This window comes from Notamacropus eugenii, chromosome 1 (assembly GCF_028372415.1).
Source record: "Notamacropus eugenii isolate mMacEug1 chromosome 1, mMacEug1.pri_v2, whole genome shotgun sequence".
Classification (NCBI taxonomy): Eukaryota; Metazoa; Chordata; class Mammalia; order Diprotodontia; family Macropodidae; genus Notamacropus; species Notamacropus eugenii.
In genome coordinates this window covers 663,598,382-663,614,562 of record NC_092872.1, presented here as the reverse complement: position 1 = coordinate 663,614,562, position 16,181 = coordinate 663,598,382, and the positions used below count along the sequence as shown (strand labels likewise).

At 37.7% G+C, this 16,181-nt stretch overlaps 1 protein-coding gene across 7 annotated transcripts in view; it reads right to left on the bottom strand.

Moving 5' to 3' along the window:
• The window catches only part of SRBD1 (S1 RNA binding domain 1), a 348,418-nt gene that overhangs the window by 319,426 nt on the left and 12,811 nt on the right, over window positions 1–16,181 (bottom strand). For all 7 annotated transcript variants that reach the window (XM_072635709.1, XM_072635712.1, XM_072635714.1 and 4 more), the window contains 2 exons: window positions 14,729–15,106; window positions 3,563–3,729 (listed from right to left, as the gene is read on the bottom strand). In XM_072635709.1, the coding sequence (XP_072491810.1) occupies window positions 3,563–3,729; window positions 14,729–15,106 (545 nt within the window). The remainder of the gene's footprint in view (window positions 1–3,562; window positions 3,730–14,728; window positions 15,107–16,181) is intronic.

The window sequence follows — 16,181 nt, the reverse complement described above, 5'->3', positions numbered from 1 at the left end:
GCGAATGATCCAGGAGGCTGAGAAATAAAGATTGAGAATGAGAAGCAAAGAGACAAGGTGTCTGCCAAGAATTCTCTTGAATCTTATGCTTTCAACATGAAGGCAACCATAAAGGATGAAAATCTACAAGGCAAAACTGGTGATGAAGACAAACAGAAGATCCTTGACAAATGTAATGAAATAATCAACTGGCTGGATAAGAACTAGACTGGCGAGAAGGAAGAATTTGAGCATCAGAAGAAAGAATTGGAAAAGGTTTGCAACCCCACCATGACTAAGTTGTACCAGAGTGCTGGGGGCATGCCAGAAGGCATGCCTGCTGGGTTCCCCAGGGGTGGAGCAGCCCCATCTGGAGATGCTTCTTCTGGACCCACCATTGAAGAGGTGGACTAAACATAGCAGAAGAAAGAACATTCCACACAGCTTTCCAAAAATTGAAGGACTCAAATTTGTAGCCAAGGCAGTAGCAGTTTAAAAGTAACATTTAAGCTACTGTGTAAATCTGAGCATTCTGAATACTTGAATGTGTGCAGAGGGAGAGAAGTGAACAACACTACTGTAAACAAGTGGAAATGCAATTCTTGTCCTGGAAAACAAAATCTATTCAAAATTGGCACTATAAAAAAAAAAAAAGGTTATCTAGCTTCCTTCAGGACAGTTCAAATCCCACCTTTTATAAAGGACTTTTCCTGGTTCTTCCAGCCACTAACATCTTTCACATTATTAATATCTTCCTTCCATTACTTCTGTATATTATCTTCTGTGTGCAGTTATTTACATGTTGTCTCCCCCAGTAGAACATGAGATCCTTAAGCAGATGGCCTGTTTTTTACTTTATATACCCAATATTGGGGATATGGTAATAGCATATAGAAATAATTACTTGTTGACAGACTAAGACAATAATGCTTCTCTGGCCCTTTACAGTCCAGCTGAAATAATCTTCTGGGTTTCCTCACACACCCTAAATTAGTACTAAAAATGCTTATAGCACTAAGAAAAAGAAACTGACTATGTATAACAAATAAGTATAAGAAAAAAATTATTGCTTTTTGCAAATGATATGATGCTGACTATAGAACCCTAGAAAGTCACTAAAAACTAAAAATAACTTCTGAAAAGTTGCAAAATATAAAAAAACTATAAATCATTTGCATTTTTGCATATTACCATCAGAATTCATGAGGAAGAAATAGAAAAATACTATTTTAAATGAGCATACAGAAGGAAACAAATTTAGTAACCTACTATTTGATAAGTCCAAACACACCAGATAACAAGGTAAGAATCTAAGATTCAACACAAACTACTAGGAAAATTAGAAAGCATTTTTGCAAAAAATAGGTTTAGAATAGCACCTCATGCCATACTTCAAGACAAACTCCAAATGGATACATGACTTAGATATAAAGGCTTACAGTATAAACAAATTAGATAAGCAAAGAAGAAATTACTTTTCTGATCTATGGATAGAAGAACAACAGTTCATGACTAATCATGGGATATAGAAGATCACAGGAAATTAAATCAACAATTTGATAACATGAAATTTTAAAGTATTTGCAACAAATGAAACCAAATGAAGCTAAAATTAGAAGAGAAACAGATAACTGGTAAAAGAAAGAACAATTCAGAAGCAAGTTTCTCAGATAAAGGTCACATTTCCATAATACATAAGGAATGGAATCAATTTTATCGAAATAAAAGCCATTCCTCAATTGATAAATGGCCAAAAAATATGAACCGGAAGGTTCAAAGGAAGAAATCCAAACTATGAATTACCATAATAAAAAATGCTCCAAATGACTAATAATTAGAGAAATGCAAATTAAAGCAACTTTAAGGTTCTATCAGATTAGACAAATTGACAAAAGAGAAAAATGACAAATGGTGGAAAGGCTACAGGAAAACAGGAACACTAATGCACTTTTAGTGAAGCAGAGAATTAGTTTAGCTATTCTGGAAAACAATTTGTAGCAATACCCAGAACACAATAAATGGTGCATACTCTTTGACTCAGCAAAGCCACTACTAGTCCTCTACTTCAAAGGGATCCAAGAAAGAAGGAAATGATCTATACATACAAACGTATTTACAACAGTTCTTCTTTGTCTATCAATTAGGTGATCACTGAACAAAGCAGAGTGTAAAAATATAACAGAATATTATTGTGCTCTAAGAACTCATAAAAGGTATGGTTTCACAGAAACTTCAGAAGACTTTAATGAACTGATGCAGAGTGAGGTAAGCAGAAGGAAAACAACAATGTATACAAAAACACTGCAAAGATAATTAACTTTGCAAGCTTAAGGACAAAGATCAATATAATGACAAAAAAAATTTCTAGAATTTGATAAATGAGGAGGCATGCTACCTACCTCTTATCAGAGATGCAATGGACCCAGGGTATAAAATGAGACACATTTTTTTTTTTATATGGTCAATGCAGTAATTTGTTTTGGTTGACTATTCAAACTTATAACAGGACTTTTCTTTTTCTTTGTTTTTTATTGGGAGAGGGGAGGGAAGATGGAGAAAAATGAATGATTGTGTTAACTGAAAAGGTAAAAAATTCATTTTTTAGGACTATGTCTAATTTAATATTTTTACATGCAGCATCTAACAAAGTACCTTGAATATATCAGAAGCTAATAAAAATTTGTTGTAACAAAATGAACAATGTTCTAAGGCAAAAAGAAAAAATTAACTCCAGCCTTTTGAAAATGGAGAACAAGAAAAACAATCAAGATTTTGATCAAGTATAAGATCACCATCTCTCAAATCCCTTACAGTTCTAAACCCTATGATCCTAGAATTAAAATGTAATTATATACCATATTATGCTTGTAAAGTGTTCTTGACATAAAGACCATAGCATGAACACTATATCTAATGCACAGTAAGAATATTTATCATTGTCTTTAGTATTCAATAACATTTCTAGTAACAAATGGATAGGTGCAAGGCTAAAAATGCAAGAAAAAAACAGCCACCTCCACAATACTTGCATAAGAAAATCAGAACATACTAATCACAAATATTTGCTAAAAATCTTTAGGCAAAAGGAAAAAGAAAGAAGAATAAATCCTATCCAACTTCATTTTCAAAATGCTTTCTATTAAGGATTTTATATAACAAAGACAATTATTTGAAGTAATTTAAAAGTTTGTATATAACACTGAGTTTTGGCTCAAAACAGATATTTTTCAGTCTCCTGCTTGCAGTCTTACTTCTGTCCATCTAAAAAAACAGGTCTCAGTTAACCCTTGAAAAGAAACAGTGTCAAGTTATCAAGACTTCAAATTTTCCTCTCTCCTGAGCATAGGCTGTCCAAAAAAAGTACAGAAGAATATGGCAGAAGAGTATATGCAGACAAACGTAAACCAAAAAAAAAAACGTAAACCAAAGTACAACGTACCTACACTTTTTTAGCCAACTATACTAATGCTATACAGCCATTCAAGAAACACAGGCATGGAATTTCAAAAATACATTAATTTATTTCTCTGCTGCTCCTTTCTCTCATTAAACCATGAACTCGTCTCTCCCACAGGCTCCTTACCTCAGTTCCTCTAGGGCTTGTTGTACTTCTCGCAAAGCATCAGCATCAAGATCGTTAATGAGCTCTTTTCGATAACGAGCAATGAAAGGAATTGTATTATCATCATTAAAAAGGCAGATGATATTGGCACATACCCATGGTTCAATATTGGTCCTGTCTGATAAAACCTAAAAAGGATACAAGGAGAGATATTTAAGGGTTCAAAATCTTGAAATGTCACTAATTTCATGTGAAATTAGAAATAATTTATAAAATACCTTTTCGCCAAATACATAGTTACTTAGAAATTTCTTGGTCTTTTTTTTAACAGAAACACCACCTACACTCTACAGTTAATATGCATAATTACTCACATAATCACAATATTCAAACATAATACTAATCTCCAAACTGGTTTGCCTACTTTTTTAAAAATCAAATCTACAGTATTTTGTGGAATTAAGATTATGGAGCTCTGCAAAAAATAATACCACATTAAGACAAATAAGATTTGGTTGGAGAGAAGTGCATATGGGAAAGGGGATAAATAATTATGAAGACTTTTCCATCACTGCTGTTGTTCAGTTAATCAGTCATGTACAACTCTTCATGACCTTATGGGACCATGCTATTTCTGGGGTTTTCTCGGCAAAGATACTGGAGTCATTTCCTTCTCCAGTGGATTAAGGTAAAAGGAGGTTAAGTGATGTGCCCAGGGTCATCCAGCTACTAAGTGTCTAAGGACCACATGTGAACTCAGGTCTTCCTGACTCCAGGTTCAGTGCTCTATCCACCGAGGTATCTAGCTGCCTCCTGCTGATTCGAAAAAAGATTTGTTGTTAAATTGGAGGGGAAGATACAAAAATAATAATTATTTCACTATTAACTCATGCCAAAAATGAACAAAGACAACAATGCCATAAGTCAAGTGGAAAGTAGGCGCAAAATGTGTAAGAGCAGACTGAACTCCAAAGTATAAAGACATAATAAATGGCTAAATGAACCCTATAGGTTCTATGTAGAAATCCCATTATTCTGGGCATTTTAAATCCTCATCAATATAGTTTCTAAATCTCACATAACAGAAAGCAACCATATCTAAAGCAGTCAAAACAAATCAATGATTTACCTCTGGGTTTCTTTTTTTTTTTTTTTTTTTGTTTAATATCATGGACCACTCTGGCAGTCTGATCAAGTCAACAATTAGGGAAGGGAAGGGAAGGGAAGGGAATAAAATAAGTATTTATATAGAGTCTACTACGTGGTTTTTTCATTTCTGTTTTCCCAAATATTATCTCATTTGATTCTCACAACAACATTCAGAGGCAGGCACTATTATCCCCATTTTAAAGTTCAGAAAACTGAGGCCAACAGAGTTTAAGTGACTTGCCTAGGATCACCCAGACAGTAAGTACTTTACACCACATCTGAATTCAAGTCTTCCTGACTGCAGGTCCAGGGTCCTATCCACTGCACCAAATACTGAGCCTGTGCCAGGTATTGTGGGTAATAAGAAAGGCCAAAAAAAGAGAGAAACAAAACAAACAAACAGTTCCTGCTCTCAAGAAACCCATAATCTAATGGCTTTTTCACCTTGGTGTGGCAGCCTGCATGGTGGGTGTATCTTGAGCCAGTCTTGCCGGCACAACAGAGAGTATCTTTAGGAAAGACTGCCTAACAAACTGCACAGATGCGAGTTTCAGGGTATATTCAATGCCAAGGAACTGCTGTAATTACTCAAAGATGATACTTTTTAAGTGTAGAAGAGGTGAAAAATCTTTCCAGTATAATTCAGGTATTACTGAAATTCATAGACTACAAAACACAAGGCATATTGGCCAATAGAAAATTCCTACTAGAATGAATTGTCATGAAATGTCATGAATGTGGGAAGTCCAACTGCAGCGGATCCTTTAATTCCCAGGAGGGAGGGTACAGTTTCTTCAACATCATGTTGGAAAGAAAATTTTTGAACCTAATGGATGTGGAAAATATCTTCCACGAGAGTTTGTACCTTATTAACCATCAAACAATTCACACTGGAAAGAAATCTTATGAAGAGGATAAAATTTACTGAACATCAACAAATTCATACTGGAGAGAATTCCTATAAAGGCAATGAGTGTGGAAAAGCCTTTCACTGCAATGCATTCCATAGCTCCAATTACAAAATTTTTGCTGGAGAGAAACGTTATGCTTACAATGAATGTGAGAGGGCTTTTAGCAAAAGGGCACAGCTCAGTGAACATCAGAGAATTCATACTGGAGCAAAACAACATGAATGTAATGAACGTGGGAAGTCCTACAGTTGGAACACAGGACTTAGTAAATATTAGAGAATTCAAACTTGAGAGAATTTTTCTGAATGTAATAAATATAGAAAAGCCTTCCATCAAAAAATATACTTCCTGAGCCATCAAAAACTCATAATGAACAAAAACCTTATGAATGCCACAAATGTAAGAAGACTTGTCTGCCTGAGTGAATGGATTTTTCAACATCAGAGATTTTATGCTGGACAAAAACTTTCTGAAAGTAATGAATGTACAAAAACCTTTTATCAACATTTATACCTCACTGACCCATCAGATAATTCATATTAGAGAAAAAGCTTATGAACACAATTTATATGAGAAGCCTTTCTGCTAGAGAGGAAGCTTTACTTACCACAAGAGAAGTCAAAATGGGGAAAAAAAAAAAAAACCTTATGAATTCAGTGTATGTAAGAAGGCTTTCCCCCAGAGAGATACCTTTCTTACCATCAGAACATTCATACTAGAGAAAAACTTCATGAATACCATTAGTATAAAAAAGCCTTTAACCAAAAGTCACTTTTCACTTAACATCAGACAGTTCATATGGGAGAAAAACCTTTTGAATGTAATGAATGTGGAAAAAGGCTTTACCAGCATTCATATGTCATTGATCATCAGATAACTCATACTAGAGCAAAACCTTACGGATGAAATGTATACAAGGAGGCTTTCTGGTAGAAAGGAAGCCTTACTTAGCATCAGAGCATTTATAGTTTATGGAGAAAAACTTTATGATTTCAAAGTGAAGTTCTGAACATGAGAAAGCCTTTAGCAAAAAGGTATAGCTTACTCAACAACAGAGACTTGATGCTAGAGAAAGACCTTATGAATATACTCAAAGATGATAGACTATTACTGATTATTTTCACCTTCAAAGAGTTTTACATTATTCCAAGGTTGATAATGGGTGAAAAAATTACCACTTACTTCTTTGGGGAAAAGAAGGAGGAGAGAAATGTTTCATGGAAGAGCTGGAAACCAGACTGAGTCCTGAAAGAAACTAAAGGATTCTAAGAACTGGTGATGAGGATAAAGTGTATGCCAAGAATGGGAGAGAGCTAGTGAAAAGTCATAGGCATGGAAGACAGAATGCCAAGTTTGGCCAGCAGCGTGTAAGCCAGTTTGACTGCAATGGAGAGATGGTGAAGGAAAATTATAGGAAATAAGTCTGCTGTGATGGGCTGAAAGCAAATTGGGAGGGGCTTCAGATGCCAGAATACGGAGTTTGTATTTTATCTTTGAGGCAATCATGAGCCACTAACCCTTCTTTGAGTAGCTCTCTTCTAAGATTATTAGCAATATCCATCATTGTGTAGCAGATAAGATTAGAGACTGGCAATGATGAAAGGGCAATTATGAGAGTCTATCACCCATCCCACCAGAGTTATGAAACTGTGGAAGGGGAACATTAATAATACTGATGTATTGGTTAGTTCTGCTAAAAATTTTTCCCCCTGCACCACACTTTTATACTGTCATAAGTGATGTCTGTCTAAGAAGGGAGCAGAGGGATATTTTGGGAAACATAGACAACCAAATAAATAAAATTGATGAATTGTGTTTAAAAAAACACAACACATAACCTAATGGTACAAACAAGATATAAATAAGAGATAATCACAGAGGAGAAGCACTAGCATTAAAGGGGATCAAAAAAGGCTTCTCGTGGAAGATTGTACTTTATCTGGGACTTGAAGGAAGTCAGGATTTTGAAAGAAAGAAAAAAATTCCAGGCATGAGGAGACAATGAAAATGCTCAATCAGAAAATGAAATACGTTGTGAAAGGAATAGCACCAGTGTCACTGGATCAGAATCTGTGAATGGGAGCAAAGAGTAAAACAGACTGTAAAAGAGGGAAAAGGCCAGGTTATTAGGCCAGGCTCTAACCGTTTTCACTGTCTATCTCCTCATTAGAATTTTCTCTCTCCTCTCTGCCTCCTGGCTTGCCTGGCTCCCTTCAAATCCCAGATAAAATACAATCTTCCACAAGAAGTCTCCTTTAATCCCCCTTAATGCCAGTATCTCTCCTCTGTGATTATCCCCAATCTACATCCTGTTCGTACATAGTTGTTTCCATGTTGCCTCCCCCCGTTAGATTGCGTGCTCCTTGAGAGCAAAGACTGGGCTTTGTCTTTCTTAACAAAATGCTTTGTGGACTAACTGAAGGACTGATTGCCTCTACTCCAGCAAAAAACAAGATGAAAAAAACAGGCAAGTAAGTGTTCCCCCAAAACTCAAACCAATAAATGATCTAAGATGTTATACACAGAAGTTCTGAAAAATATGGGTTGTTACTGATTATTGTTCCATGAGAAACTAAAAAACATACCAAAAAAAAAAATTACGTTTCTACTTTCTAACATAAAGAAATGTCTGGGGGGCGGAGCCAAGATGGTGGAGTAGAAAGACGCACATACACATAGCTCCGAACCCACAACCCATAGAACATCTGTAAAAAGGAACTCATGGCGAATTCTGGAGCAACAGAAGCCATAGAACAGTGGAGCGAAGGAGATTTCTGTTCCAGAGGGACCTGCAAACCTCTCGCAAAAGGTCCTTCGCGCCACGGACTGGGCGCCGCGGACTGGGAGCCCAGCACAGCCCTGCCGCACCCGCGGCACCGAGAGCAGATCCGAGCGGGCTTCAGAGACGGAATCTCCAGCGGCCATGCGGGTCCCTCCACCCACAGGTGACGGGGGTTGGTGAGAGGGTCTCTTTGGCGATCAAGAGGGGAGTGGGGTGCCCCCATAACTCAGGCCACCTTGGGAGGCAGCAGCTGAGGCAGCGGCAGACCAGGGCTCCCCAAGCAGGCAGGAGCCTGGATCCATTGTTCAAGGTCTCTGCATAAAGCCCCTGAGGGAACTGAGCCCATGAGGCGGCCCTGCCCCCACCTGAGCACCTGAACTTAATCTCACACTGAATAGCAGCCCTGCCCCTGCCGAAGCCATGAGGCTGGGAAGCAGCTTTTCAATCTCAGACCCCAAGCGCTGGCTAGGAGGATCAGGAGGCGAGGTGGGTGTGAGGAGAATATTCAGAGGTCAAGTCACTGGCTTGGAAAATGCCCAGAAAAGGGAAAAGAAATAAGAATATAGAAGGTTACTTTCTTGGTGAACAGGCATTTCCTCCCTTCCTTTCTGATGAGGAAGAATAATGCTTACCATGAAGCAAAGACATAGAAGTCAAGGTTTCTGTATCCCAGCCCACCCAATGGGCTCAGGCCATGAAAGAGCTCAAAAAGAATTTTGAAAATCAAGTTAGAGAGGTGGAGGAAAAGCTGGGAAGAGAAATGAGAGACATGCAGTCAAAGCATGAACAGCAGGTCAGCACCCTGCTAAAGGAGACCCAAAAAAATGCTGAAGAAAATAACACCTTGAAAACTAGCCTAACTCAATTGGCAAAAGAGGTTCAAAAAGCCAATGAGGAGAAGAATGCTTTCAAAAGCAGAATTAGCCAAATGGAAAAGGAGATTCAAAAGCTCACTGAAGAAAATAGTTCTTTCAAAATTAGAATGGAACAGATGGAGGCTAATGACTTTATGAGAAACCAAGAAATCACAAAACAAAACCAAAAGAATGGAAAAATGGAAGATCATGTGAAATATCTCATTGGAAAAACAACTGATCTGGAAAATAGATCCAGGAGAGACAATTTAAAAATTATGGGACTACCTGAAAGCCATGATCAAAAAAAGAGCCTAGACATCATCTTTCATGAAATTATCAAGGAAAACTGCCCTGAGATTCCAGAACCAGAGGGCAAAATAAATATTCAAGGAATCCACAGAACACCGCCTGAAAGAGATCCAAAAAGAGAAACTCCTAGGAACATTGTGGCCAAATTCCAGAGTTCCCAGGTCAAGGAGAAAATATTGCAAGCAGCTAGAAAGAAACAATTCAAGTATTATGGAAATACAATCAGGATAACACAAGATCTAGCAGCTTCTACATTAATGGATCAAAGGGCATGGAATAGGATATTCCAGAAGTCAAAGGAAATAGGACTAAAACCAAGAATCACCTACCCAGCAAAACTGAGTATAATACTTCAGGGGAAAAATTGGTCTTTCAATGAAATAGAGGACTTTCAAGCATTCTTGATGAAAAGACCAGAGCTGAAAAGAAAACTTGACTTTCAAACACAAGAATGAAGAGAAGCATGAAAAGGTAAACAGTAAAGAGAAGTCATAAGGGACTTACTAAAGCTGAACTGTTTACATTCCTACATGGAAAGACAATATTTGTAACTCCTGAAACTTTTCAGTATCTGGGTACTGGGTGGGAGTACACACACACACATGCACACACGCACACATACATAGAGACAGAGTGCACAGAGTGAATTGAAGAGGATGGGATCATATCTTAAAAAAATGAAATCAAGCAGTGACAGAGAAATATATTGGGAGGAGAAAGGGAGAAATGGAATGGGGCAAATTATCTCTCATAAAAGAGGCAAGCAAAAGACTTATTAGTGGAGGGATAAAGAGGGGAGGTGAGAGAGAAACATGAAGTTTACTCTCATCACATTCCACTAAAGGAAGGAATAAAATGCACACTCATTTTGGTATGAAAACCTATCTTACAATACAGGAAAGTGGGGGAGAAGGGGATAAGCAGGGTGGGGGGGATGATGGAAGGGAGGGCCTGGGGAGGAGGGAGCAATTTGAGGTCGACACTCATGGGGAGGGACAGGATCAAAAGAGAATAGAAGTAATGGGGGACAGGATAGGATGGAGGGAAATATAGTCAGTCTTATACAACACAACTATTATGGAAGTCATTTGCAAAACTACACAGATTTGGCCTATATCAAATTGCTTGCCTTCCAAAGGGAAGGGGTGGGGAGGGAGGGAGGTAAAGAAGTTGGAACTCAAAGTGTTAGGAACAACTGTCGAGTAATGTTCTTGCCACTAGGAAATAAGAAATACAGGTAAAGGGGTACAGAAAGTTATCTGGCCCTACAGGACAAAAGAGAAGATGGAGACAAGGGCAGAGAGGGATGATAGAAGAGAGGGCAGATTGGTGATAGGGGCAATTAGAATGCTTGGTGTTTGGGAGGGGAGGGGATAAAAGGGGAGAAAATTTGGAACCCAAAATTTTGTGAAAATGAATGTTAAATAAATAAATTAAAAAAAAAAAAAGAAATGTCTGCAGTTAATAAGAAAACTCAACTAGTCAACCTCTGATCATCTTTCTCAGATACATGTAACTTATAGTCATAGAATTCCCCATGACAAGGTCTTTAAAATTATTTGCAGTAAGAAACAGTAATGAGTTCTTTGTTCCCAGTCACCCAATGGCATTCATAGTAGCAGATTTGTCTAATTTTTCTGTGTAGAAACGGACACCAAATAATTACTCGGTGTTTTTTCCAAATGCTTAAGGTATAAGGGAACTATGCTGTGTAATTAACTAGATGGTTAACTTGTGTCAACAGCCAACTAACTCCCAACTACTATGGGAGTAGAGGTGCAGATAACACTAGAAAATCCAAAATTAATTTATATCTCAAAATAGTTTGGAGAGCAATCAGATACATATGATCAGATGTATACCCACATGCTCATCCTTTCTGTGGCCTATGCTAAAGCCTACTGTCAGAAAGTGAGCTGAAGGAAAGATTTTGAATAGTCCAACAGCAAAAAGAAAAATCAAACAAATAAGTCCTTGCTTAAAAACTTCCTCAGACAATTTTCCTCAGTCTATTTGAAAAGAGAGGGTGAACCATTAGCATCTAAAGAGTTACCACTGGGGTAGTGAGAGCAGGTGACAGCTGTAGCAACCACCTCTCCAATCTCATAGGCAAGGGATGCCCAGATTCACTATGAGTGGGATTGTTGCAGCTGCCAGAAACCATTTAAAAACAATTTGAAGATTCTGTAGGAGGCAGGAAAATCTGCTCAAATTTGACAGGAAGGACTAAAATTCTCAAACCTTCCAAATGTTCAGAAAATACCCTTGAGGAAGGGACTCTCAAAACCAGTTTTTGCCCAGCGCCTGAAAATGAGGATACAATTTACTTTTACTAAATACTTACAACACATCATAACTAAGGATATTTTTTTCTTTGTCCCAGTTTTGACCTTGATCAAGTTTTGACCTTTTCTCCTTATTTAGTGCCTCTGCTTCTCTTTTTTTCTCAGCTTCATTTCTGTTACGCACACTTAGCCCATTGAATCACCTCTCTCTCAATAAATCCTTGACCCTTTTCTGTTCTTCTCTGCAATTCTCCCTGTCCTTCCCTCTTTCTGTTTCTCTCTGTGAATCTATTATTTGAAGAGTTTCACCTATTGCTATATGAATGGTAACAGTAAAGAAATCTTCAGGGCAGAGAGGTGTGTGTGTTCGTCCTTTGCTGCCGAAGAAGACCATGCCATCAGAGAAATGATGACATAACTTGCACTTGACCTTGTTTTTTGAGTGAGGGAGGGCTGTGCAAGTCACTAGCCTCACTTCTCCTCCAGAGCCACCTGAATCCAGTGATGAGATATTCATCAGGATGACTGGAGATGACGCAGGATAAGGCAACTGGGGTTAAGTAATTTGCCCAAGGTCACACAGCTAGTGAGTGTCAAGTGTCTAAGGTAAGGTTTGAACTCAAGTCCTCCTGACTCTTGCACTGGTGCTCTATCCACTGCACCACCTAGCTGCCCAAGCAGAGAGGTACAGAAGAGACAAGAGAAAGAACAAAAGAAAAAAAATACTCACAAGAAAGAAAGTTCAGGTGTGAGAACATCCTGGGCCAATGGCCATCTACAATCCTAAAAATTGGCTTCCTAAATGAAGGTGTACAAGTTTAAAATAATAAGAGTACTGAGTAATAATAGCTAACATTTATATAGTAAACACTTCACAATGATTAGATCATTTGATCCTCACAAGAACCCTATGAGTAGATGCTATTATTATTCCCATTTTACAGATTAAAAACACTGAGGCAAATGGAGATTATGTGATTTGCCCAAGGTCCCATAACCAGTATAAGTATGAGGCTACATTGGAACTCAGGTCTTCCTAACTCCAGGCCCAGCCCTCTATACATTAGGTGGCAATGCCACCTAATTGCCCCCTTGAAGACACAGACAGACAGAAACACACACACACACACACACACACTGACAGCGAATACATAACTAAACAGTTAAAGGTAGCACAGGACTACCCCATTTTCAACCTGTAACAGGTTTTTCCTACTACCCGGTGCACATTTATGAAAATTTCCTGTGTCCAGGAAATACCATCTTAAAGATTTCTTCAATACATTAAAAGACCTACAGTTTTGCCAAAAAAGGTATTCCCTCGAACTAAAATTAAAACCTCTTCAAGCTTTTTTAGCATACTGTCTTCATGAATTAATATGGCCAAAAAAAATCATTGCGTGATAATTCATGTTAAGGTCAGCCTTTCTTGCCTTAGCTAAAATAGTCCTTAGTAGATGTTGGAAGCAGACCCACAAGCTTGGTTGGATAGGCCTGCTAGAATCTGTTCTGCTGGCATAATCTTCGGAAATGAAAGTCACCTACACAGCACAGTGAGTCTTTGATTAAGAATATTAGCCGATCTTAAGCCACCAATAAAAAAAAATCTCTTTGATAGTCACTCCTTTATATTATCTGTGCCTCTAGTCCCATCTGATGGCATATATAGTCAAAAATTGATTGTATTACTAATATATCAAAATGTTATTACAGAACATGAATGAGTTATTTAATGTTATGGCTATGGCACCCAGCTGTTTCAAACAAAGAGCTACAGAACACCAGTAAATTCTGTCATTTCTCTCTGACTAATCTATAGCTAAACAATAATAGGAAGAAGCTACAGGATTGTGGAGGCCTCCACTGGTCAAAGTGATACATGAGGAAAGCACTGATCTCACAATGAACTTGCAGGTGATGATTTTTCAGCCATAGTAGTTCATGAAGACAATGTGCTAAAGTATGGAGAGGCAGCAGTACAGCTGTACCTCATTTTACATATTAACTCAAAACTTCAACAAACACCTAAAGTTTCATTAATGAGAGAACTTCCCTCCAACCTCAGCAAGTAGTCTTTAGGAGTAGCTGCAGGGGGAAAAAAAGCATCATGTGGCGAGCTATTCTTCTGGTGATGAGTCCCTTCAGACTTTGATTCCCAGATAACAGGCACACAACACAGTCTGCCACAGGGCCATGCTCCAAGGCTTTCCAGCATACATGGACCTGCCAGAAGTCAGTTACCCTCTACTATCATAACCTTCAAGAATAATCACCTTCACACTACATTGAAACAGAGTAGGACTACAGTGGAACTCGTGGAATAGCACAGATGTGTGAGAGTGCGTGCACACACACACACACACACACACACACACGTGAAAAGCTATATACACACAAGATATATGTACCTGAAAAGCTGATATGTCTAATTTTTATCAATTGTCTCCTATTTTCCCAGTGAACTATAACTTGAGAGGTGCTTCATCTTCATTTCTGATTTCAGTAGCTAGGCAATAGCTTCTAATACTTTAAGTTTAAAGTTTCTCTGCCCTGTCACAGATAAGTAGCTCATGATCTGGAAATAAATATTTAAAAGCATCAGGGAGTTACTATAAACAGGAACATTAGATGAATATTTTTGAAATGAGAGTAATCACCTCCTAAACTATCTTTAAAGGACGGTACTACTGCATTACCAAAGTTATTTTTCTCTCCAGAGACTCAACAAGAGATGGTATGTTGGACTATGTGTGTTTTATGGAAAAATATTATGTTATTTGTGGAATATGTTATTGTTCCTGGGACCATTAGGGCCTTCCCTCAGCATTCTGAAAGCATTCCCTTTCTCAATGACAGTCATTAAAAGAAGCAGAAAGAAAAAACTAATTTCATACCTGTACCATGTCCCAGTTCATTTTCAACTCCTCCTGAACCTTGCCGACATTTCCTGCAGTTTTGACAGGCTGTCTCTGAGAAAACATTGTAGATTTCATTTTCTTTAAAGGGGGTTCACCAAATGTAAGGTCCTCTTCATCTTTTCCCTTCTTTTTACTGCTTCTTCCCTGCATGGTGCTCGTTGATGGTATCTCAAAGCCACTATCACCACCATCAGTTCTACAGATCACTTCATCAACTTTCAGTTTTTTGGCCTTCTGCATTCGAGGCTTATTAGATACTCTCTTTCGTGTGCTATTTGTAGTTTTCTGATTCTGCAAAACTTTGTGTTCATCTTTGCTGTCTTCCGAAACATCATCAATAAGCACAGAGTTATTCTGTCAAACCATTAAGTGAACATGTGATTAAAACAACATCAAAGCCAATTCCCAAAAGTCTTTAAATTCAACTAACAAGTTTTTAATGCATGTCCCTGGGGCACATAGCAGTGAAGCAAGCACAAGTATTAGAGTAAAGAACAAAGTTTCAACCTTCAACGCAGTTAAAAAATCTAACAAGATCATGACTCTGGAAGACCCAACTTTCCCTAAAAGCACAATTCTCACCCTGAAAAAGCATCTGTGCTCCGTCTCAATTTCACCCCTCAAATAGGGCAATGCAAAGAAGTAAAATCCACTGTGTCTATTTCATTTTGATAAATTTCAAATATGTATCAACATTAAACCATTATATCTTCTCCCAAAAGTTTATGGTACACAAATCACTGACAAAATGCAGTCAAAGAAACTCTATATCATTGTAAAGGCATTCAATAAAATTCAGTTCAACAAGAGACCAGGAGGAGGGTAGGAATAGCACACATAAATGAAATTCAAAACTAAAATTCAAACAAAGCTCCAACCTCCCCATTCCAGAATCAAACTCTTTAACAGATGTTCACAACTGACACCACTGTCTGATTTAAGATTACCCTTTTTTATCACCCTTCTGATTCTCTGGTAGAGACACTTATGCACATACTAGTGGTTCCATAAACATCTACTGAATAAACAAACGAGCTAAGCAATAAAACTTCCAAAAATATGGCTGATCCAGCAAGAAGCTGCTAAATACTCTGCAAATTAAATAATCAAAGTGCAACAATTAAAAAATAAAAGTCTTTGACATTTTCATAAACCTGTGTTTATAAAGAACCTGAGCCCTTGAATGCATCCCTTAAACCTTTAGGCAAGACTCAACTAAACTAATGCAAAAATACAAAAATCAAAACTCATTTTTAAAGCCTTTCAAAAAATGTACTACACCACTCCCCCACATCTCTCAACCTATTTTGGTGTTTAATACACTTTACTGTCAAGAATTTCTTTTATATGTCATGCTACAAAGGCACTATGGCATAGTGTACAGAATGCTAGAACTGGAATCAGGGAGTCTTAGTTGAAATCCCACCTA